Genomic DNA, 24,421 nt, shown 5'->3' with positions numbered 1-24,421 from the left:
TGGAGATGCCCCCTTCTCACCACTGCCCCCACCCTACTTCTGTATTCCCTGCCCGTATGGTTCCCCCTGCTGAGCAAGAAAGCTAAGCCCACCTCGTGGGAGCTCTCTTTGCACTCAGAGAGCAGAGGTGGGACCAGGGAGTCAGCGCACAGCTGGTCCCTGTGTCCCCCACTCTCCGTTCCCAGGATACGGGACTCCCAGCATCTCCTTTCTGAGTTCCCACCTTTCTTTCTTTCTTTCTTTCTCCCTCCCTCCCCTTGGCTGTGAGTGGAGACAGGAGGAAGACAAGTGAAGGGTTCTTTCCAGACTTGGCTAGGGCCACATTCCAGCTCTCTCTCCCCTCTCCCAGCTCATGGCCATACTCCCCTTTGCCCTCCCAGGTTCCTGCTCTATGGCAGATACTGCAGTCAGGTGGAAGCCGCCAGCCGGTGTCTGGACCAAGTGGCTGGTGCCAGCATGGACGTGAGGATGAAGCTGGAGGTCAGGGCCATGGTTCTGTATCATCCTAGCCACTCCCCATCCATCCTCTAACTATAGCCCCACCGTCTACGTCCCTCCGTGCTAACGGGAACCCCCTATGCTGGAATAGGTTGGGGATATCAGAGGGCATGACAGATGTGCCAGGGTCAGGGGGGTTCAGAGGTCTGGCGAGAGGTGCCATGGGACCAGGGGGCTCAGAGGACACGGCAGGAGGTGCCATGGAGTCAGGGGGTTCAGAGGGCACAGCAGGAGGTGTCATGGAGTTGGGGGTTCAGAGGGCACAGCAGGAGGTGTCATGGGGTTGATGGCTCAGAGGGCACGGCAGGAGATGCAGGGTCGGGGGGCTCAGAGGGCACGGCAGGAGGTGTCATGGGGTTAGGGGTTCAGAGAGCACGGCAGCAGGTGCAGGATCGGGGGGCTCAGAGGACACAGCAGGAGGTGCAGGGTCAATGGGCTCAGAGGGCACAGCAGCAGGTGCAGGGCTGGGGTGCTCGGAGGGCACCGCAGGAGGTGCAGGGTCGGGGGGCTCAGAGGACACGGCAGCAGGTGCAGGGTCTGGGGGCTCAGAGGGCACCGCAGCAGGTGCAGGGTCGGGGGGCTCAGAGGGCACGGCAGGAGGTGCAGGGTCGGGGGGCTCAGAGGGCACGGCAGGAGGTGCAGGGTTGGGGGGTTCAAAGGGCACGGCAGCAGGTGCAGGGTCGGGGGGCTCAGAGGGCACGGCAGGAGGTGCAGGGCCGGGGGGCTCAGAGGGCACGGCAGGAGGTGCAGGACCGGGGGGCTCAGAGGGCACGGCAGCAGGTGCAGGGTCGGGAGGCTCAGAGGGCACGGCAGGAGGTGCAGGGTCGGATGGCTCAGAGGGCACCGCAGCAGGTGCAGGGTCGGGGGGCTCAGAGGGCACGGCCGGAGGTGCAGGGTCGGAGGGTCAAGAGGGCACAGCAGGAGGTTCCATGGGATCATGAGGTGGATGGGTTCCAGAGTCCTGGCTCATGCAAGAGCTAGCTGGGGCTCTGTGGGGGTCCCATCACATAGGACTGGCCCTAGTCTTTGTGGGTCCTTTTGGCCAGGCCCTCAGCACATTGGGCATCTCCCCCTGCCAACGCTGTCCTGTCCTGCAATCCTGTTGTGTAGGAATGCTCCCAGCGAGCCAACAATGGGCGCTTCACCCTGCGTGACCTGCTAATGGTGCCCATGCAACGGGTGCTGAAATACCATCTGCTCCTGCAGGTATGGACCCTCAGGTGTAAGCTGGGAGTGGGCATGAAGGACCCTGGTCAATGAGGGGTGGGCTATGCAGAAGGGTCATGGATTGGGAATCAGGACACCTGGGTTCTATTTTCAGCTCAGGGAGGGGAGTGGGGTCTTGTGGGCTAAAGGAGGGAGTAGGCTGGGGATCAAGACTCCTGGGTTCTATTCCTGTCTGTGCCATTGGCCTGCTGTGTGACCATGGGCAAGTCCTTTCCCCTCTCTGTGCCTCAGTTTCCCTCTATAAAATACGCAGAACAATGACCACCATCGGAAAAAAACAAAACTTATAGGTGTTTGGCATGATATAATCCCCCTCAGTACCAACTGGGTCTGGCCAGCTCTTCCATCGAAGCCTGGGATCAGCTTCAGACTAGAAAGTCTGCTCTTCGGGGCAGGAACCGTCTTTATGTTCTCTTTGTTTGTACAGGACGTGTGTCCTGGGCCATAACTGGAACACCTAGGTGCTATCGTAATATACCTAATAAATAACGTACAGCACCCAGCACTACATGGGCTCCTGGCTCTGTCCCATGATGCTTCACTCTGGGGAGCTGGGGAACCCTGGCACCCTCTGCTGGAGGAGCCAGAAATGGCTTTGAGTCGGTCAAATCCGTCCCGGTTTCTTTCCTCTCTCCAGGAGCTGGTGAAACATACGGTGGAGCCGACAGAAAAGGAGAACTTGCGGCTGGCGCTGGATGCCATGCGGGTGAGGCCGGCTCTGCGTCTCCCGGATGCTGTCAACTTTCAGGATAGTCATGAGGGTCTTTCAGTGTTTTGGTTGCCAGACTTGGGCTGGTGCAGAATGCTCCGGGGCCTGGCGGGTGGTTGTGTGCATCAGAGGGACTTATGCTTGGGAGGTGAGGGTAGGAAAGTTCCTGTTTAAGGCTGGGTGGAAGAGGGACTTTCCTCCCCGGGGGAAATTCTGATATTGCGAGGGACGGGGAGGGGAAGGGGGACGGGGACCATTGTCTTGAGGCTGAAATTTTCTTCAGAATGGAAATTCTGAAAAATGTTGATTCCGAAACATCTTAGTGACTCGAGGGCTTGTGGAGACATGGAAATGGACCGAAATAGCTATTCCGGAATAATTACCTAATAACAAAGCCAAGTCTGGGATAATTATTTTAAAATGAATAGTAATAATAAAATCTATCCCAGAATAATTATAACAATAAAATAACCATAGTAATGAAAATAATAATTATAAGTAGCTACTCTGGAATAATTATTAAATAAATGACATTATAGTAATACCTCTTCTGGAATAATTATAAAATATAATAATTAATAATTAATAACAAAAGTAATAGTTATTAATAATAATTTCACTATTCCAAAATAGTTCTTTTTGTATAAGTCCCAGTGTGCACACCCTTATTCTGGAAGACAAATGCCTTTTCCAGTTTAGCTTAATGCCCTTTGGAAGTGGATTTATTCTGGAATAGCTACTTCAGAAAATGTTTAAGTGTAGACACAATATAATATAATATAACATACAGGGGCACCGGAACAGGTGGGACCAGGGGGTTGTGGCACCCCTACTTTTCACTGGCCGTAAGGGACGGGGTGGAGAGGAAGAGTGGAGGCAAGGTCATTTGGGGGAGGAGGTGGTACGGAAGCAGGGGCTCTGGGGAAGAGGCATCATGGGGGCTTGGGGAGAAGGGGAAGTGAGGGCAGGGCTTGCGGGGGGTAAGAGCTGATTAGAGTCAAAATCCAGTGACTTAGACAAGTGGACCGGGGCAGCGGTTCTCAACCTCTCTTTTTCTGAGCCCCACCCCTCAACATGCTAGAAAAACTCCGGGGCCCGGCAGGGGGGCCTCTGGGCCTGGGGTGGGACCCTGGGGGCATAGGGATAGTTTGACTTCTATGAGGGCAGGGGACAAGGGCTGGCAGGGCTCGGCCCAGCTCTGCACAGCGGGATCCAGGGAGGGAGCGCCACCTCCACCCCCAACTCACCTCATCAGATCACCCACCTGTCTGGGGCTGGAGCTGGTGGCTGCTCCCCGAGGGCTCTCGGAGCAGTCAAAGGAGGCTGGGAGCTGAGGAGCAGACGCAACCCCAAGCACCAGGGGTGGATGGGAGAATGCCGCAGCTGCCCTCTCCATGGCACCACCAGCCAGAGGAGCAGCTGCCCCGCGCTGCCTGGCTCTGCCTTCCTGCCTAGCATCTGGCCAGAGGGTGGGGCCTGAGGGGGGCTGAGGGAGAGAAGGAGGTGGGGGGGGGTGGAGCACCCCCAGAACTGCCCCACTCTGGGTAAGGTACTGCAGTTTGGGAGGCAACACCCTTGTGTCCCCTCAGTGCTTCAGCCCCGTGGGAGCTGATGGGGCTTGGGGCACTGGGTTTCAGTGGCGGGGCTCTGCGGCCACCCTGAAAGGGCTTGTGACCCCCAGGGGGCTGTGGACCCCCAGTTGAGAACCACTGGACTAGCGAATGGCTAGTGAAAACAGGGCTGATTTGTTGATTGGAAGGTATTTACTTTGTGTATGCAACGTGTGATGTTCACAGGTTTTGAATCCACTGTCAATACCTCATTTTCTGAGCACCTCATAATTATCCCTAAGTGTGAACATTTAAACCAATAAAATAGGGAAAAAATGCTTAAAACCCAGAAGTTCACGCAACGGCGAAAATTTAAAGCTACAAAAATTAAATAAACATTGATATTCTCAGCTAAAATTCAAAAAAAAAATCTGCTAAGCCTAAATAAATACACTAGAATAAACATAATATAACAAATATATGTTGCTTTTGGCGCAGTGAGCTGGGGGGTAGAGGAGCTAGTGCTGGTGCTGAAAGGTTGGGTCTTGTCGGGTGGGAGGCTGGTGCTGAGGGGAGTGGTGGGGGGTTTGTGAGCTGGGGGCTGCGGAGTTTGGGGGCATGTAGGGTGGGGAAGCTTGGGCCTGGAGAGGACAGTCAGAATGGGTTCTACTGGGATGCTGGACTGGGGCTATTCAGTATACCCCATTGGGTGGCGGTGGAGCAGAGCAGTAATGGAGGGGTCTGGCGCCCCCTTTGCCAGCAAGGGATGTCACTCTGCCCCATGGAAAGCCCCCTTTTTAATGGTCAGACATCAGATGGTCGTGCCCCCAGCAGAGAATGCCCTGGGGACCCTGAAGGGAAAACCCAGCCATGGATCGCACCCCCAGGCACGGCTGGTACTGACCAAGGGCTCGTTGTGTTCCCCCACCCTCCATCCCTTAGGACCTGGCACAGTGTGTGAACGAGATCAAGAGAGACAATGAGACCCTGAAACAGATCACCAACTTTCAGCTCTCCATAGAGAAACTGGTGAGTCCCTGGGCCACAGCTACTGCCTTTGCTGCTTCCGTCGGTCTCTTCCTTTCTTTTTCCCTTCGTCCTTGTCTGTTTATTCCTTCCTTCATTCCTTCGTTCATTTTTCCTCTTTCATTTGTTTATTCCTCCATTTATTTCTTCCTGCATTAATTAATTAATTAATTCTTCCTCCACCATGGTTCATGTTCGCTCCTTTACCCATTTGTTCCTTTATTTGTTCATTCTTCCTCTTTCATTCATTCCTTTATTCAGGGCTTTGGAGCGGAGCCCGCAGCTGGAGCGCGGAGCAGCTCCCGAGCGATGGAGCTGCAGGTTTTGCCTGGAGCTGGAGCGGAGCCAGAGCACAGCTCCAAAGCCCTACCTTTATTCATTCTTCCTCTTTCAATCTTACGTTTGTTCGCTCCTGTATTTATTCATTCCTTTACTTGTTCGTTCCTTTTTCCTCTTTCTCTTCCTTTTGTTCGGTCCTTTGTTTGTTCCTTCAATCATTCTTCCTCTTTCTTTTTTTGTTCATTTTCTTTTATTCATTTGTTCTTTTTTTTCATTCGTTCACCTGTTGTTGGTTGGTTCTTTCATTCATTCGTTCCTTTTTCCTCTTTCATTCATTTTATTTGTTCTTTCATTCTTTTTCATTGTTTTACTTTTCCTTTCATTTTTTTTGTTCATTTCTTTTCATTTGTGCGTTCTCTTTAATGAACTAATTATATCAAATGAGTGAAATTATTTTTTGAAATTATTTTTTCCCAGTCGACTGTATCACTTTTCTCCTCTCCCCTGGAATATGTACACCTCTACCCCAATATAACACGACCTGATATAACACGAATTCGGATATAACACGGTAGAGCAGTGCTCAAGGGGGTGGGGGAGGCTGCGTGCTCTGGTGGATCAAAGCAAGTTTGATATAATGTGGTTTTACCTATAACGCAATAAGATTTTTTTGGCTCCCGAGGACAGAGTTATATCGGGGTAGAGGTGTATATACAATACAGATCTGAGTGTGTGTTATACAGGGCTGGCTCCAGGCACCAGCACAGCAAACAGGTGCTTGGGGCGGCCGACGGAGAGGGGCGGCACGTCCGGCTCTTTGGCGGCAATTCGGTGGCGGGTCACTCAGTCCCTCTTGGAGGGAAGGACGTGTTGCCGAATTGCCGCCGAAGAACGAAGCGGCGGCAGTAGAGCTGCTGCTGATCGCGGCTAATTTTTTTTTTTTCCTGCTGCTTGGGGCGGCAAAAATGCTGGAGCCAGCCCTGGTTTTATACACACTCAACAGCTTCCTGGCCGTTGTTAGAGCTGCCTCTGTCTAGACCAGCTTCTACTGGTTGCTGTGGTATTTCTAGAGCAGAAGGTTCCAGCATTATCGCTACCACCCTGGGTTCAGCTCCAGGAAGCTTGTGAAGCATAATATCTAATATGGCCTCCCATGGAGTGAACCCAGGACCAAGCACAGAGGTTTTCCCTCTTTAGCTATAAGAGTCACTCCATCATCCAGTAGCAGTCATAGACTCTTACCGTCTTTGGGCCAGCCGTTAGGGAGGTATATGGCATCTGTCCAGCCTGCTGGTTCCACACATCTCAGACTGAATTCCTGTAAGAGGGTTTGGTTTTCTGTCCCCCTTCTCCTCTTAGTCACAGTCCCTGGCTCAGTACGGGAGGCCGAAGATTGACGGGGAGCTAAAGGTCATCAGCTCTGAGAAACGCTCCAAGATGGACAGGTGAGCGCAGGCAGAGAGCTGAGCTGCGTGGCTTTGAGTGGCAGCAGTGCTGCCTAGTGGACAGAGCACTGGACTGGGATTCAGGAGACCTGGGTTCTACTATCACTGGCCTGCTAGGTGACCTTGGGCATGTCACTTAGCTGGGAATGGGGGCTGAATCGACACTGGAGGGCTTCCTCATGCATTACAGATATGATCAATAAACCCCCTAGGTCAGTGGTCCCCAACCTTTTTCGTCTGGTAGGCACCAGACAACAAGCCACGGAGGACTGTGGCGGTGGACGAGCATCCGCCGAAATTCTGCCAAGTGGCAATGTCAATAGACGTCACCGCCGAAATACTGCCGACAAACAGCGTCATCCAGAGGCGTCGCTACTGAAATGCCGCCGAAAATCGGCAGCATTTTGGCGGCGATGCCTCTGAATGACGCAGCTTGTCGGCGGCATTTCAGCGGATGCTCGTCCGCCGGCAAGTACGCGGGCGCACTTAGACGGCCCGGCGGGCACTGCGTCGGGAACCCCTGCCGTAGGTGATAGAAGGTTCGCCATCTTGATTTAAGGTCATACAAGTAGTTTACAAACTCTTTTACCTCCTTGGGCTGTGGGGCCAATGCCAGGGCTAATCCCATTGCTCTTAGGCTGCTGACTTTCACCAGAAGGGACCATAATGCATCTAATCACATAACAAGTGTCTGGGACAGCGGTTCCCGGGTTGGGGACCATGGCAACCATCTCTGCCACCGACAGAACCAACCCGGGGCTCCAGCGCGCAAGATGCTAGAGCTCTGGGCCCCCATCAGCAACCCATTTAAGCATATGCTGACCTTTAAGTCACAGCGACTGCTTAGAAGTCAGCACATGCTTCCAGCCTCTGTTCAGGACCCCACCCCTATTCAGGAAGGGCACTTAGGCATGTGTTTGAGTGGTGTTCTGAACTGGGGTGTTAGCACTAGCGTTTTCAAAGTATCATGTGTCCTGTTGTGTTTTATTGGCGAGGTTGGTTGGATTCTTCTCCATTTCAACAACAACAACAACAACAAAAGCTGCTCATTGAAAACGAATGTGGTGGTGGGGAAATGCACTGGCTGGACATAATGATTCCTATACAAATGAATATTTTTCAGAAATAATTTGTATCGACAATTTAAACTGAAAAAAAATAGGTTTGGGTTGGTTGGGTTTTTGGTCCACATTTTTTGGGGGGGGCAGGAGAGGGGGCAGGGAAATTTTGATAAACCCCAAATTGATTTTTGGGGGGGGGGGCGAATTTCCTGCAAATAAAACAAAATAAAAATAATTTGTGGTCTTGAATTGCCTCCCTTCTGCCTATTTCAAGATCAAGCTCTGGGGCGGCTGGGGAATCTAGAGCAGATACGGTCCTTAGTAGTGTCATCCTGAGGTCCAGAGAATAGCAAAGGATGGAGAACGTCTCCCAGGAGCCTGGCCCTTAGAGATCAGCCAGTGTTTCAGTGCAGACTCTCACCGGAGGGGTTCTCCTATCCCGTAGCTAATGCACTTCCCTGAGAGGCAGTAGCTAGGTTGATGGAAGAATTGTCCCGTCAGCCTAGCACTGTCTGCACTGGGATTTAGATCAGCTTAACTGCCTCGCTCAGGGGTGTGGATGTTTCACTGGGTCGACTTCATTTTTGCATGTAGACCTGGATTAAGTGTATGGCCTCCCAGTGCATCCAGAGCAGGGCTAAAGTCTTGGGGCTCATATAAGCCGGATGTGCCTTCCTCCTGCCCCCGCCCATGGCCCATCTGTGGCTCATCTGTCCCGGGTTCCGTCTTCATCCCTCTCCGTGTCGGGGCCTGTTCCTTGCAGGTACGCCTTCCTCCTGGACCAAGCCCTGCTTATTTGCAAGCGGAAAGGGGACTCCTACGAGATGAGGGATTTCATCGACCTCCACACTTACCAGATTCGGGACGACTCCCTGGGAGAAAAGGACAAAAAGAAGGTAACGCTGTGGGAGTGTATGTGTGTGAGCCGGAGCCTCTCCCACCCTGCTAACACAACCTGTGTGCACTCTCTCCTGCACATCAATACACTGCCAGACTCACACAGAACAAGTGTTTCCCCCCAGTAGGGGGCAGTGACCACACACATACAGAGTCAGCACCATTTCCACACAATCCTTGGCCTAAGGCGTCTCCTTAGCTTGGCTGATCCCAATATTTGCCCCTGCACTAGCTCCTCTTCCGCCCGGCTCAGCCCTTTTCTGCTTCTGGGTTGGAGCTAATGAGACCTGCCAGTTCTGGCTGCCAGGGAGAATCAGCAAAATAACTCCCACTCCTAGTCCCTCTGCTCTAACCCTGGGCACTTTCCTCCCAACAGCCAGGAATAGAACCCAGGAGTCCTGGCTTCCATGCATACCCTGCTTTAACTACTGGTCGACGCTCCTTCCAAAAGCTGGGAGTAGAACCCTGGTAGTCCGACTCCTGCTTCCCTAGCTGTAATTACTAGACTTCGTTCCCCTCCCAAGGCTGGGAATAGACCCCAGGCATCCTGCCTCCTCACTCCCTTGCTCTAATTTCTAGTCCACACTGCCCCTGTCTGCTGCTGCTGCTGCTGCTGGGTGCTGGGGGGAGTGTGGTTTCACGTCTCTCTTTGAGTCCCCTTGTCTGATATGCAGTTACTGGGAAGGTGGTACCCCTGCCCCATGAGTTCCAGGGGGACTGTTAAACATCTGTGTGCTTATCTTTTCCAGTGGACTTACATGTTCCACCTGATCTGTAGTTACGGGACCCAGGCCTATGAGCTCTTCTTCAAGACACGAGAGCTGAAGAAGAAGTGGATGGAGCAGTTTGAAATGTCCATGTATGTTCCCCCCTCCCCCAACCCTCACTCCCATCCCTGTCTACTGATTCTCTGCAGATTCAGTGTCAAAAATCTGTCCCAGCCCTTCTCTGAAACTTCTCTGCCATGTCCTGCCCCCGGTGGTTATTGCTTGCTAGATTATTAGTGGTAAAGTGGCAGTGGCCAGAGGTTCTGATGAAGATCAGGGCCCTGTTGTGCCCGGTGCTGCATAGACACACAGTGAGAGATGGTCCCTGCCCCAGTTGAGATCAGGGTCCCCATTGTGCCGGGCACTGCACAGACACACAGTGAGAGACAGTCCCTGCCCCAGTTGAGATCAGGGTCCCATTGTGCAGGCGCTGCACAGACACATAGCGAGAGACGGTCCCTGTCCCAGTTGAGATCAGGGTCCCATTGTGCCAGGCGCTGCACAGACACACAGTGAGAGACGATCCCTGCCCCAGTTGAGATCAGGGTCCCATTGTGCCAGGCGCTGCACAGACACACAGCGAGAGACGGTCCCTGCCCCAGTTGAGATCAGGGCCCCGCTGTGCCGGGTGCTGCACAGACACATAGAATAAATCTACGTTCTGAGCTGCAGCTGTAATGTCCAGCCTGAGCAGACGTACCTGTTCTAGGTCTGTTCAAGCCATGCACTAAAAATGGGAGTGTAGCCGTGGGGGTGTGAATGGCAGGAGGGACTTTCACTAGCTGCCCTGAGTATGATCCTGTCCATGCCCATAGGCACGTCCTCAGGGTGGCCAGCTCCTCCTGTTCCTCACACCACCTCGGCTACACTGCTATTTTTAACACACCGGCTCCATCAGAACTAGGGGACAAAGTGCTCCTGGGTACTACCATAATATTCAGTGCCTAGCACAAAGGGGAGCTGGCCAGTGACTGGGATGCCTAGGTGCTACCGAAATACACCTAATAATAATAATAATAGTAATAATATGCATAACTTGGTCTGTCTCTCTCCCCTGATCCCTGTAGCTCCAATATCTACCCCGAAAACGCCACGTCCAATGGCCACGACTTCCACATGCACTCCTTCGAGGAGAATGCGTCCTGCAAATCCTGCCAGATGCTGCTCAGGTAGGAGCTGCCTGGATCCTAGTGCAACCAGCCTGGGACATGTACATCCCCTACACCAGCTGCTGGTCTGCACTACTGCTCCCGGCTAAGGCGTCTCCTGAGTTTGGCCAATCCCGTATTCGGGGTTAATTTGTGGGGCAGGGCTGAGCTGGGGATGGGGCATGGGAAAGTAGGGGTTACTAGAGCAGGGCAGAAGGGTCGAGGGGATGACTTCAAGCCCTGATTTACCATGGCAACTCTAACACACAGATGTTCTCTCTTTTGGCCGTGCGAATAGGGGCACGTTCTATCAGGGCTATCGCTGCAGCCGATGCAAAGCCCCGGCTCACAAGGAGTGTCTGGGCCGGGTATCCCCCTGCGGGAAGTCGAGCTCAGGTACGTGTCTGCGTCCAGCCCAGGTCAGCAGCGTTGGCGGGTTGTACAACTCTGTCCCTGCCACCTGAGCCTGCCTGCGGCCAGCCCTCCTTACAGCAACCAGGAAACTAATCAGCTGATTCTCAGGGGGCCTTATCTGAAGGGTTGGGGGCAAGGGATTGTGGGATGCATCTAGGCCATGAAGTGCAATGCATTCTGGGATGCATCTGGTTCAAGTGTTGCAAGGGATTGTGAGATGCAGCATGGACAAAGTGGTGCAAGGGATTCTGGGACGCAGCTGGGGCATGGGATTGTGGGATGCAGTTGGGACAAAGTGGTGCAAGGAATTCTGAGATGCATCTAGGCCATGAGGTGCAAGGGATTCTGGCATGCAGCTGGACAAAGTTGTGTAAGGGATGCACAAAATGGTGCAAGGGATTGTGGGATGCATTTAAGCCATGAGGTGCAAGGGATTCTGGGATGCATCTGGGCCAAGTGTTGCAAGGGCTTGTGGGATGCAGCATGGACAAAGTGGTGCAAGAGATTCTGGGAGGCAGCTGCGGCATGGCGGCACAAAGGATTCTGGGATACATCTGAGGAGGGTGCAGTTGCAAGTGGCTGAATACAAAAGCAGAGGAAGGAAAGCGTTGGCCTACAGGCACTAGTTAACCCCTTCACTGCAGCTGCTGCTTTGTATCACCATCTGCGCTGCAGCCGAATGCCGCTGAGGTACCAGTGGGGTACAAAGGGGCAACACATGGGACAGGAGGTGAGTATTCTAACCCAGCCTCCCTGGCACATACTGGTCACCCACAAACAGAAATACAATTCCGCTTTAATTTAGTCTGAGAACTCTTAGGATGAGATTTCAGAACTATCAAGTAATCATTTCCCCTCTTTTCTGTTTAATCTAGATTATGGGTCTACGCTGAAAAAGGTAAACAAACCCCGAACTCAACCTTAAATCTCAACCTTAAAACGTTCTCATATGGGGGGTGGAGACTTTTATTGTCCTGGGCTCCATGGGAACAAAAACACATAGTAAGAGACTGGGTCTGTCTTTTTGTTCTGTGTCTGTACAGGGCCTAGCACAATGGAGTCCTGGGCTTGGGAGGGTGGGGTCTTACACCTACCGTAATACACCTAATAAATAAGAATAATAATAAAGTAGAAATGTTTAGAAGCTAAAGCATAGAGAGGGGAGGGGATTTGGTCAGGATCACACAAGTCAGAGTTGGAAATAGAAGGCAGGTCTCTTGATTCCCAGTCCAGTGCTCTAGCTATTGGGCAATACTGCCCCTTGAAGCACCAGAGACGTTAAAACAAGGTTCCCTTCACCTCAGCTCATTCGCTGCCTGGCTCTCTCCTTATACTGTTTATCAGACAGACATTGCACCTAATTTCTCGCTCACTAGCGCCTTATTTTACACCAGTGATGCTTCAGTATAAGTGAGTGAAAAGCCAGGCCTTGTGGCTGATGGGAGAGAGCACATGGGAGATGTAATCCAGCCAGGGAGCCAGGCCCATAGAAGAAAATGAGGGCACGAGGCCACTGAACTACAACTCCCATGAGGCACTGGGGGAGTATATTGAAATTTTCAGGCATTGGGAGGTGGGGGTTGAAGAAAAATGGACATTTTTCTGCAGAAAGCTGACACTTTTCATGAAAAATGGTGTTTCTCAGAAAAAACCCTAAATGGAAAATTTGGGGGATCAGCCCTAGCCACAGCCTAAATGGCAGCATCAGGAGATCACAGACCCCTGCCCCATGATTAATTAGCAATAAGTGATGCGGGACAAGGGAGATCTTTACATACTGATGGTCTAGAGATTGGGTGCAAAGGAACTTGGTCCCAGTTTATGTTATGCTGGTACGGCCGTCACCAGGAAGGGGGATCAAACCTGGGACCTCTGGGTCTAAAACCTGACCTAGTAGCAGGCTCATCAGCCTCTGTCTATGGCTCAGCTGCCGTTAGAAGGGGATTAATTGCCACATGGGGGGTTGTTATATTTGCCTTGCTGAGCCCTCCCCTAGTACCACACTGACCTAAGTCCCTCCTCAAGCCCCACCCTCTTACTACAGTTCTGCTCATAATGCTACACCCCCCGCTGATGTATAGCAGGGTCTGTGCCTGCTGAACTGCAGACAGATCTCACACAATCTCTTTATCTGAGCCAGGCTCCTTGTCTTCCCTCTGCAGAATAAATCCAACCGACACATGCAGGAGAGAAAGAAGAATGACCTTGGTAAGTCCTGTGGCAGGCACCTACTCTCATGCTTCAGGGCAGGCAGGGGACTCAGGAAGGAATTTCCTTTCTTGTAATCAGCAGTCCTGATTAGGCCAGGTGTGATGGAGACCCCTCTTGATGACTCCAGGTACTGCATCCTGGAGAGAGATGAGGGTCTGTTCTGGGTCTAATGCCTCAGTAAAAGATCCCCTTTTAAGTTCTGCTAGGTCTGCTGTACTACAAGGAACTGGAATGCGATAACCTCATCCCTCTTAAATGTGGTGCATCATGGGTGATGCAGTCTGGCTGGGGAGCCTGCCCCATAGAGGAGAACATGTGGTAACTGAGCTACCATTCCCACAGGCTGGACACCGGACTAGAGGGATCCCTGAGCTGTGCTGGGATGCTGAGCTCCAGTTAAATTCAGGGCACGTGCAGGAAAGCCCCACTGGCTCATGGGAGCTCTGGGTTGATGAGAGTTCAGGAGACAATAAGCCCTTAACATACACCATCCTGCATGCAGAATCCCCGTCCTGGAGGGGCAGATGGGGCCTGCCCTGGGGCTGTCTCTCTATCCCCCCTGTAGAACACAGGGAGGATTTTCTGTCCCCCTCGCACCAGGAAGATGTGACCGTCCATGTGTGTCCACGTAGCGGATGGGAGGATCACTGGGCACAGATGCTGCCGGGTGGCAGGCACTGGCTGCAGGGAGATACATCGGATTGCCCTGTGACCGGTTCCTTGCCAATGCCCTTGTTTCCTTAGGGCTGCCCAAAATGGAGGTCTGCCAGGAGTATTACGGTCTGCCCCCGCCACCCGTGGCATTTGGCCCGTCGCTGCGACTCAGCATGGGGGACATTGTGGAGCTGACGAAAGCCGAGGTGGAGCAGCTCTGGTGGGAGGTAGGTATCTCCGCAGCCATCCACCCATCACTCCATGTGCCCTGATGGAGACACACTGACTAGAACAGTGGTTCCTGAACGTTCAATCCCACTGATTCCCACCACCCTATAACTGCATCACTAGACCCACTGCTGGAGGGTGAACCAAATACAGCATCTTCCACGTGGCATGACCTTGTATGCACAAGGTCATGCTGCACAGAGGACATCATTTTTTGGAGCAGGTTCCAGACACGTTTAGATTTGGTTTGGCTACTCACTTGGACTTGCAACCCAATCCGCTGATGGTGCGACCCCACTTGGGGTCACCACCCATAGTTTGGGAACTGCTGGACTAGAGGAATTGCACGTAAATTTGGTCAGCGGGGACTTGAAGCCGGGATTTCTGGTTCCAAAACCACAGGGCTCTGCCCCATGAGGACATCCCATTTTGATGGCTGGTCCATCCAGAGGCTAGCAGTCTGACGACTGTTATGTTCATGGCATGCAAACCAAGAAACTAGATAAACCTAGAATACTCTTGCCGGAAGGTTGCAATGTAACACAACTTTATTGCTTTGAATCCAGAATGATAACACATAAGAACCCCAAAACAGAGAGAGACAAAACAGGCTTCTCCCTGAGAAATAACTCAACCCACCTCAGGGCCGCCCAGAGGATTCAGGGGGCCTGGGGCAAAGCGGGGGAGCGGACATAAAAAAAGGCGCTTGTACTCACCGGGCGGCGCATAGAGTCTGCGGCAGCGGCAGGTCCTTCACTTGCTCCGCGTCTTCGGCAGCACTGAAGGACCCACCGCCGAAGTGCTGCTGAAGATCTAGAGCGAGTGAAGGGCCTGCCGCTGAAGTGCCGCTGAAGACTCAGACAGCCGCCGGGTGAGTAAAAATTAAAAAGGCGCCTCTAGCCAGGGAAGGGATTCTCAGCCAGGGCTTGCGGGGCCCCTGTGGGGCCCGGGACCTGGGGCCAATTGCCCCACTTGCCTCCCCTTCTGGGTGGCCCTGCCCCACCTTACTCTAGGCTGGCTGGCTGCAATCTAACTATTGCTAGGCCCACATCTCAGAGCTTCCTACAGAGCTCCCTGCCCACAAACAGGACTAGGAACACGCCCCTACCTGCCGAGCATTTAAAGGGATAGCGTACGGTTGCAATACAGTTTTCAAGATGCCGCAAGTTAGTGCAGCTGGCTAATGGAGCTCACTTTAGCTCAAGTGGGAGGGGTCTGTTTGTCAGTGTGGACATTCCAGCAGTCAAGCCCTGCTGATGACTGTAGCTGAGATCATTATAGAGCTCATGGTGGGGAAGGATGTCTTTAAAATTAGCTGTCAAAGAGGAGAGCAGCATAAATCAATTAGTGCTTTAGCCTCTTGTTGGTCAGGAGGCCGGGCAGTATCAGGCACCGAATGATGAAATAGACCTGATCCAGGCCGCTTCTGAAAGTGGCTCAGTTGCTGAGCCTGGTACTCAACTCTCCTGATGAGGCCAAGAGGGAGGTCTTGGCCTCATCAGGAGATAGGTATAACAAGGAGAAAGGTATAACAAGTGGGGTCCCGCAGGGGTCTGTTTGGGACCGGTTCTGTTCATATCTTCATCAACGATTTAGATGTTGGCATAGAAAGTACGCTTATTAAGTTTGCGGACGATACCAAACTGGGAGGGATTGCAACTGCTTTGGAGGACAGGGTCAAAATTCAAAATGATCTGGACAAATTGGAGAAATGGTCTGAGGTAAACAGGATGAAGTTCAATAAAGATAAATGCAAAGTGCTCCACCTAGGAAGGAACAATCAGTTTCACACATACAGAATGGGAAGAGACTGTCTAGGAAGGAGTATGGCAGAAAGAGATCTAGGGGTCATAGTGGACCACAAGCTTAATATGAGTGAACAGTGTGATACTGTTGCAAAAAAAGCAAACATGATTCTGGGATGCATTAACAGGTGTGTTGTAAACAAGACACGAGAAGTCATTCTTCCGCTTTACTCTGCGCTGGTTAGGCCTCAACTGGAGTATTGTGTCCAGTTCTGGGCACCGCATTTCAAGAAAGATGTGGAGAAATTGGAGAGGGTCCAGAGAAGAGCAACAAGAATGATTAAAGGTCTTGAGAACATGACCTATGAAGGAAGGCTGAAGGAATTGGGTTTGTTTAGTTTGGAAAAGAGAAGACTGAGAGGGGACCTGATAGCAGTTTTCAGGTATCTAAAAGGGTGTCATCAGGAGGAGGGAGAAAACTTGTTCACCTTAGCCTCCAATGGTAGAACAAGAAGCAATGGACTTAAACTGCAGCAAGGGAGATTTAGGTTGGACATTAGGAAAAAGTTCCTAACTGTCAGGGTAGTTAAACACTGGAATAGGTTGCCTAGGGAAGTTGTGGAATCTCCATCGCTGGAGATATGTAAGAGTAGGTTAGATAAATGTCTATCAGGGATGGTCTAGACAGTATTTGGTCCTGCCATGATGGCAGGGGACTGGACTCGATGACCTCTCGAGGTCCCTTCCAGTCCTAGAGTCTATGAGTCTATGAGACTCCTCCTAGTTGTGATGCCAGGCAGTGACGACCAGAGAGAACCATAGGGTCTTCCCCGTCCAGCAGCTCTGGTGTCCAACCTGCTCTCAGTGTCTCTGTGTTTATACCTCGGGCTTTAGCAGCAATAAGTAGCCCCCTTTGGCAGGGTGACCCACGCCTTGTCTTCTCCCAGTTAATTCCCAGAGCCCTGATCTCAGTCAGGGTCTGTGCAGCCCCTGGCATGATGGGGCTCTGATCTCAGTCAGGGTCTGTTCAGTGGCCAGCACAATGGGGGCTCTGATCTCGGTGCGGGTCTGATCAGAGATGCTGAGTACTAGGCAGGGTTTGATCCAGAACCCACTGGAACCCATGGAGAAGACTCCCATTGACTTCAGTGGGGGCTGGCTCAGGCCTTCAGGCTAGAGCTGGTTGTAAAAGGGGATTTTTCCCGTGCATATTATGGTTGGGGAATGTAGACTTGGTGCCTTGTGGGAGTTGTAGTTTGGTTGCCTCATGCTCCCGTTTCTTTCCCAAAGGCCAGGCTTCTTGGTCAGACTACATCTCCCATGATGCACCACAGTCTGCCCTCATGGTGAGGGGAGATGGTTGCATCATGGGAGGCCCTGATCACGGTGCATCCTGGGAGAAGTAGTTTGGCTGGGGAGTCCGACCCAAAGCGAATGGGGTCACAAGAAAACCAAACTACAGTTCCCAAGAAACACCACGTCGGGATAGCCGAATTGAAATATATCTGCTCTTGTCTTAAACATCCAGCCTACAATAGTCCCTCTGCAAACCAGGCCAAGAGCAGCCACCTCGGCCTCTTCCCTGATAGCTCTTTATGATAGATCTGACGTGCATTGGCTTCCGCTTTGCAGGGCAGAAACACATCCACGAACGAGATCGGCTGGTTCCCATGCCAAAAAGTCAAACCGTATGTGTGTGTGAGTAGCGACTCCTTTCACATTTGCTCAATTAGCTGTTCAATGCTGGATGTTTTTGTAGGGTCTCTAAATTCCTTAGACAAGTTTCGGTGGGTTGTATCTGCTCTGGGGACAAAGGGCAGATGTCAGTCTGCAATCCAGGATGCTTAGCAGCAGAAGAAAGGGTGGGTTTTGTGGGTAAGGTGCTGGAATGGGGCTCAGAAGATGTAAGTGAAATTCTTGACTCTGCCACAGACTGCCTGTGTGGGACCATGGGCAAGTCACTTCATCTCCTTGGGCAAGTCACTTCATCTCCTTGCACCTCAGCTCCTCATTTTTAAATTGAGTATAATAATTCTTTCTTTGTGTACATGCTGTCTGGGGCAGGAACTGTCTTTCACTATGTGTCTGGGCAGCACCTGGGGCCCTGGGGTCCTGATCTTGGGGAAGGTCTATGCAGTGCCTGGGCCAATGGAGCCCTGGTCTGTGTAGCACCTGGAACAATGGGGCCCCATTCTTTGTACCATTGTGGCCCCATTCTTTGTACCGTTGTATAAATAATTTTTTTTTTAAAAATGAATTATTTGTGATGTGACACTGGGAGCAAAATGAAACTCTAGAATAACAGAGCACTGACATCAGATCTCCTGGGCCAGATTTAACTCTTTCTTCTCTGTTTTATTTACTGCAAGAAAATAAAACTTCTTTCTTTTCTCCCCCCAGAATCCTCCCCCAGATTTTTCTGTTTATCTTTGGTAAGTAAAATGATAGAATTGAAACATTTCTGCACCTACGTAATTTATTGCTGTTTAACCTGGAGTCCAGCCTTGTGAATCTATGCTCTATGAAATCACAGACTGTTTTAAACCAGCTTGAGTTCTAGGTTTGTCTCCATTGTTTACCAGACCACACTCTCGCTGGTATGGCATACAGCCCACAGCCACATCTAGTGGCTGAATCATAGATTCAAGTAATAACTCCTGTGTGGATGTCCCTACTTGCAGGTACGCGGGACCTATGGAGAGAGCAGAGGCGGAACAAATCCTCACGAACCGTTCAGACGGCACGTTCCTGGTGCGGCAGAGGGTCAAGGATGCAGCTGAGTTTGCCATCAGCATCAAGTAATCCTAACCTTAATAACAGCTACTACAGAGCAACATCTTTGTGTGCATGAATAGCTTGCCTTTCAGGGAGAACTCTTTTGGGCCCTTCCCTATAATGCAAACACCAGAGGGCACTTAGCAAAATTGAATTTCCACCTGGTAAAAGTAAATATTTTTATATGCAAGAGGTAACCTTTGGGACTCCCCACCTCATGATTTTATGAAGGCAATTTGCTTCGTAAGTTAAGAAGATAGGGTTAGATATTTAAGAATAGCATATCCAAAAGCGCCAGCTAGGGGAGCAGGGAAAAGTGCCTCCTGCTGCAGTGCATACGATGATCTTCCATCTGGATGTGCTTGCCATTTGAGGTGAGATACAAGGCCAGAGCTGTGCTATTATGGAGAATCCTGTATTCCTAGCGCCGAAGCCCCAGCTGACACAAATCAGTGTCACTCCATTGGAGTCGGTGGGGCCAGATCCCCATCTTAGTGCTTTCTGAAAGACCTATGAGAGAGAGTACAGTGTGTGCCTCTCTTCTGTAACAAGCTGCATTTTTCTTCCATGCACAAAGCACTGCCCTTCCCAGAGAGCAGACAGCTAGAAATTTAAAGGTGCAATACACTGGAAAATTACAGCTGTAGAGATCGTTAGGAAACCAGCGGCCCCCTGAGAGCTGGTGTCTGTGCCCCCAGGTTTAACGTAGAAATCAAACACATCAAGATCCTGACGTCGGAGGGCCTGTACCGCATCACAGAGAAGAAGGCGTTCAAAGGACTCATAGTAAGGATTGAGCGGATTTCGCATCCGATGCTTCAACTCTATCTTCACTGGAAGGCTCTAGCCACTGGGGGAATGCGTAGTGCAACACCAGCCGCTTAGCCCTCAGGATGGTGTACTGAATAGAGCAGGAGGGGCTGAGAGCCAGGACTCTTGGGTTCTGTTCCCAGCCATGGGTGGGGAGTGGGAGCTAGTGGGTTAGAAGGGGAGACAGCTGGGAGTCAGGACTCCTGGGTTCTATTTCTGGCTGGAGGGGCTGGAGGAGTGGGGGCCAGCTGTTACTGTCTCTGCTCCTGCTCCAAGAGAGAAGGAATCTCCGCATGCTCAGGGCCTTTCCGTGCTTCCTCCCTAGGAGCTAGTGGAGTTTTACCAGCAGAACTCCCTGAAAGACTGCTTCAAAACCCTCGACACCACGCTGCAGTTCCCATTCAAGGAGCCTGAGCAGAGGGCCATTTCCAGACCTCCCGGTAGGGTACTCGGGGGCCAGTGCTGGAGCCAGGGCGGGGAGACCTTGAGCGCCCCCCGAGCGCTGCAGAATCTCAGCCCCTGGGGTTCTTGGGATAGATCCTCATGACCTGGCATATATGGGATGGAAATTTCCCCTAAAACATTTTTCTTGAGGGACGGTGGCTTTTCAACCCAAATTCCCCCCCCCCCATTCTAGTTTTTGTCAAATTTCCAGGGTTTTCAACAAAAATGGGAAAATTTTGACAAAACCAGGAAAAAAAATGTTGAGAGGCAAAACCTGTCATTTCCCAGGCCCAGCTCGAATCGTTCATCCTGGTCGGCTGCTGGCGTGTGGATGCTTGTCGAAATGCCCATAAGGGCTGGGGCAGCCCCCAGCTGGTGAGGGTGGTCTGTGCTCCCTGCCGGACCTGGCAAAGGCTCCATTGCAAAGAAGAGGGGGGGTATTCTGGGCTGCGTTTCTAGTGCTGATGGGAGATGTCACAGCGTGGGGGAGCCATGTGGCCATGGCCCCCAGCAGTGGTGCCCTTTCCTGTGGGTCACGACTGGGGCATAGACTCCACCTTGGTGGTCTCTCGAAATTAACCCTCTGTGGCCCAAGCCCTCGGAGCCCCAGGAGGTGAGAGAGCCAGTCTTTCACCATGCGGTCCCTGCCTCCAGCCACGTGGTGGGTTACGAGCACTTCCGGGGACTGCTCGCTTTCCAGGATCCCACCAAAGGGGTGGATCTTTATTTGAGGGTGTCTGGTCCTGGCACAGCTTTCTCTAGTGTGGGTCTGTCCCCTTGCAGCAGGAGGACTGAAGTACTTTGGGTCGGCGAAGGCTCGCTACGATTTCTGCGCACGGGACCGGACGGAGCTAACGCTCAAGGAGGGTGACATCATAAAGATCCTGAGCAAGAAAGGGCAGCAGGGCTGGTGGAAAGGGGAGATCTACGGCCGGGTGAGTGCACCGCTGAGTGGGAGTTTGAATTACAACCCCCTTATGCAGCAGAACAGGCCTGACATAGCCCGTCCACAAGGGTGCAGTGTTACACACACATACACGCACATGACCCGCTCTGACATATCCCATCCAGCAAGGGACAGCGTTCTTCACACCTCTACACATATAGAGTGTAATCCCAGCACACGCACATTCACACATCACTCTCTAGTGTATATAGACCCATGCATGTGAGCAGTGCTGACATATTCCATCCAGCAGGGGGCAGCTGTGCAAGCAACCCTCCCCCCCCACCCCAATTCTGTGCAAGCAACCCTCCCCCCCCCCAAACACACTTGTGAGCTGGTGTAATCATCTCCTACTCAACAGAGGACAGCAATTCTGTCTTACCCCCACTCACAATCCACACCCAAAGATATGCTTGCGCACGCACAATCACTGCACGCCTACACACGCATTCCTTTTGCTTGTGCATGCACGTGTGCACACACCCATAAATGATCTCCATATGCATGCACGTGCACACGTATGATCCGCCCCACAAACATGCACGTGCACGATCGCTCCACATGCGTGCACCCACGCGCCCACACATTCTGATGCATCGGGTAACAGTGAACATCTAGTGCGAGTATAGGATGCCAAGAAAGCTATGGCCAACTGGCCAACTTTAGTGGCACTTTGTCTTCCCCTAATGGTGGCTGGAACAGTAGCTGTTGATGAGCCAGCTAATGGAGCTGGGGCTTTTAGGTCAAGCAGTATAGACTGGTGCCTTTAGATCCAGAGGTCCAAAGTTCATTCCCAGCTACTCATGCCTCATGATAGTGGCCCCTGTGCCATGTGGCATAGCCAGCATATCTCACCATAGCATTGGGGGTAGCACACAGATCTTCCTGCTGCAAAAACAAGCCGAGTTACAGGAGAATCCCTGTTAGCTCTTAGCAGTACAGGGCTTGTGACACACAGGTGAGCAGCACCCATCCCATCCAGAAGAGGGCAGCAATGCTTATACAGCACATGGGCCATGTTCCAATGGCTGTTTTATGATAACAATTCCACGTCTCACTGGGTTTTCCCCTCCTAGGTTGGCTGGTTCCCAGCAAATTACGTGGAGGAAGATTATTCGGAATATTGCTGAGGTCTGGAGCCCTGTGTAATTTTCCACCCCCCGAGATCATGACCCACAGGATTCCCGACCCTGCGCGGCACTCACACCGTGAGCTCATGCGGAGCCAGGCCCGGAAGGGGTCTCTGTAGCAGGATGTAATGTTGTGCTGGCGGAAGTGCGGCGGGGAGTAGCGTCCCGGGACTATTAATTTATGAACTTTCGGATCCCTCTTCTCTTTCCCTTCTCTCACGCATGTAAAGGAAGTTTTGTGTTGAATAAACTGAATGGGTGGATGGGCTGGAGCTGTACCGGCCGTCACCTTGTGCCCAAGAGCCCTTTTCTCTCTAGTCCATGGCATGATCCAACTGCCCCATCAGGCACAGGTGTATGGAGCCCAGAGGGCTGCTGCCATGTGAAGGGGTAGGAGGCTGTCCCCTGGAGAGGGAGGATCCCTTGCTCACTGCCACCTTTATATTCCCTCCAGCATAGGCAGAACCCAGATGGCACCAGGCTCATGCGATTGTCATTAACTCTTTACTAAATTGGTCAGCAGAGTGAGCTAAGGCATGATGGGGAGCAATTTGCTGGCATGTCAATTTATGAGCCAGGAACAGAACACAGGAGTCCTGACAGCCATGCCCCTCTTCTAACCACCAGACCACACTTCCTCCCAGCACTGGGTTTAGATCCAGCAGTCATGACTTTCAGCCCTTCACTCTAAATTAAACCTCTCTTCTCAGGGCCAGCATTAGAACTGGGAGTCTTGACTTTCAGAGCCACAACCCCCCCGCTAACCACTAGGCATGACTCCCTTCCCTGAGCTGGGAAGAGAACTCAGGAGTCCTGGCTCCCGTTCTCCCACCATGCTTTAACATAAGGGTCTCAACCTTTTTTGGCTGGGCCCCCTCTGAAAATATTTCAGGCTGTGATGATCCCTCCTCCCAAATTACAACCCCCCGCCCCCCACATACCATCCCACCCTTACTTCTGGGCTGTTGCTGGAGGCAGCGCTGCCTTCAGAGCTGGGTGCCTGGCCAGCAGCTGCTCCCTGGCCACCCAGCTTTGAAAGGCTTGGGCTGTTAGCCCTGCACAGAGCCCTGGCATTCATGGGGGCTGGCAGCCTGCGACCCCCCTTCCATGACCTTATGACCCTCAATTTGAGAATCCTTGCAAGAGCTAGACCCCACTCCCCTCCCAGAAGAGGGAAGAGTATCCAGGAGTCCTGAATCCCATCTCCTCTAACTCACAAGCCCCCATTCCACCCCCAGAGCTGGAAACGTCACTTATCCATTTCATTGCACTGTGCTGCCTAAACCCGAGGCCACGCAGGGTTTCCTCCCCTCTGCTCCACTGGCTCTGCAGTGCATTGTCCATAGGGACGAGCTGCTAGGGTAGATCCTGGGCACATGGACACCTGGTAGCATCAATTCCCAGCCACACCAGGCCCAGTTCTGCGTTAGCATCCAAAGTAGCTACCCCTAGATGGCGCTGGTAGTGCCAAGTGATGGGTGGGGGTGGTGATAATGTGAGTCTCCCAGGAAACTGAGGCACAGAGCAGGGAAGCATCTTGTCCCACATCACCCAGCACCAGAGTCAGGCGCAGAAGCCAAGTTGTGGGCGTGGCAGGTGAGCGGGTTGCCTGCTAGGCCCCACAAACACACAACACAGGGAAATGCGGCCTAGGCCCAGTAGCCCTAGGGGTTGGGAAGAGAGAAAAGTGGGGTGGGAGAATGTTGGGAACAGAGCCAGAATACAGTACAGCATTTTGCTGAGCTGCTGGTAAGTTCAACCCTGGCTCAGCATTTCCCCTGGTCTTCAGTTTGTGCAATATTCCAGGAAACCCAAGGAAAACGGAAGCGCTTGGTTTCAAGAAGAACGCTGTGGTCTCGGGGTGTGTATGGGCGGGCAGGTGGCACGGGACTGCTACCAAAGAAACCTGGCTTCTATTTCTCTGCTGCTAGGTGACCCTGGGCCAGTCCCGCCAGATCCCCGAGCCTCAGTTTCCCCAACTGTAAAATGGGGTGAGTGATACCCGTCTCCATTGCAATGTGCTCTAAGCGCTAATTATTGTGCTGTGCAAACACCTACTGAGACATGGTCCCAACTTCGACGAGCTAGTGGGCTAACCGGACTAGCCCAGAATGAGAGGCGGAAGAGAAGGTACAGTGCGGGCTGGGGACTCAGCCAGCGTCAGTGGCCGAGCCTGAAAGAGAACCCAGGTCTGTAGAGTGCAATACTGTAACCATTGGACCACCTGGCCTGTTAATCGGAGAGGCTGGGCTGCCATTTATCCCTGCGGGCCTTGGCCAGGTGCCCTTTCCCATCCCCCTTCCTTTCCCCCCCTTGTGCCTTTGGGGCTTTACACAATAAAAATAACACGATCCAGCTGGGGCCCAGCTGGGTGCACATTCACCAACGTGTGAGGCCCGGCTACGCACCCCTTGCTGGTCTGGCGGCGTCTAAACCAGAACACGGGGAGCAGTACGC

General features: G+C 52.3%; 1 protein-coding gene across 3 annotated transcripts in view; it reads left to right on the top strand.

The window, feature by feature from the left end:
* The window catches only part of LOC115643438 (proto-oncogene vav-like), a 59,195-nt gene extending 36,929 nt beyond the window's left edge, over window positions 1-22,266 (top strand). For 2 of the 3 annotated variants that reach the window (XM_030547471.1, XM_030547468.1), the window contains exons 9-27: window positions 381-480; window positions 1,609-1,704; window positions 2,363-2,431; window positions 4,927-5,013; window positions 6,649-6,734; window positions 8,559-8,691; window positions 9,442-9,551; window positions 10,527-10,628; window positions 10,906-11,003; window positions 11,897-11,919; window positions 13,184-13,229; window positions 13,977-14,113; window positions 17,492-17,557; window positions 18,260-18,291; window positions 18,541-18,657; window positions 19,333-19,420; window positions 19,770-19,884; window positions 20,672-20,823; window positions 21,911-22,266. In XM_030547471.1, the coding sequence (XP_030403331.1) occupies window positions 381-480; window positions 1,609-1,704; window positions 2,363-2,431; window positions 4,927-5,013; window positions 6,649-6,734; window positions 8,559-8,691; window positions 9,442-9,551; window positions 10,527-10,628; window positions 10,906-11,003; window positions 11,897-11,919; window positions 13,184-13,229; window positions 13,977-14,113; window positions 17,492-17,557; window positions 18,260-18,291; window positions 18,541-18,657; window positions 19,333-19,420; window positions 19,770-19,884; window positions 20,672-20,823; window positions 21,911-21,964 (1,711 nt within the window). In that variant the 3' untranslated portion in view covers window positions 21,965-22,266. The remainder of the gene's footprint in view (window positions 1-380; window positions 481-1,608; window positions 1,705-2,362; window positions 2,432-4,926; window positions 5,014-6,648; window positions 6,735-8,558; window positions 8,692-9,441; window positions 9,552-10,526; window positions 10,629-10,905; window positions 11,004-11,896; window positions 11,920-13,183; window positions 13,230-13,976; window positions 14,114-17,491; window positions 17,558-18,259; window positions 18,292-18,540; window positions 18,658-19,332; window positions 19,421-19,769; window positions 19,885-20,671; window positions 20,824-21,910) is intronic. The other variant, XM_030547470.1, reaches the window with a different exon arrangement.
* Window positions 22,267-24,421: the final 2,155 nt, after the last annotated feature.

This window comes from Gopherus evgoodei, unplaced genomic scaffold (assembly GCF_007399415.2).
Source record: "Gopherus evgoodei ecotype Sinaloan lineage unplaced genomic scaffold, rGopEvg1_v1.p scaffold_59_arrow_ctg1, whole genome shotgun sequence".
NCBI classification, from domain to species: Eukaryota; Metazoa; Chordata; order Testudines; family Testudinidae; genus Gopherus; species Gopherus evgoodei.
This window is presented reverse-complemented; position numbering and strand designations above follow the sequence as displayed.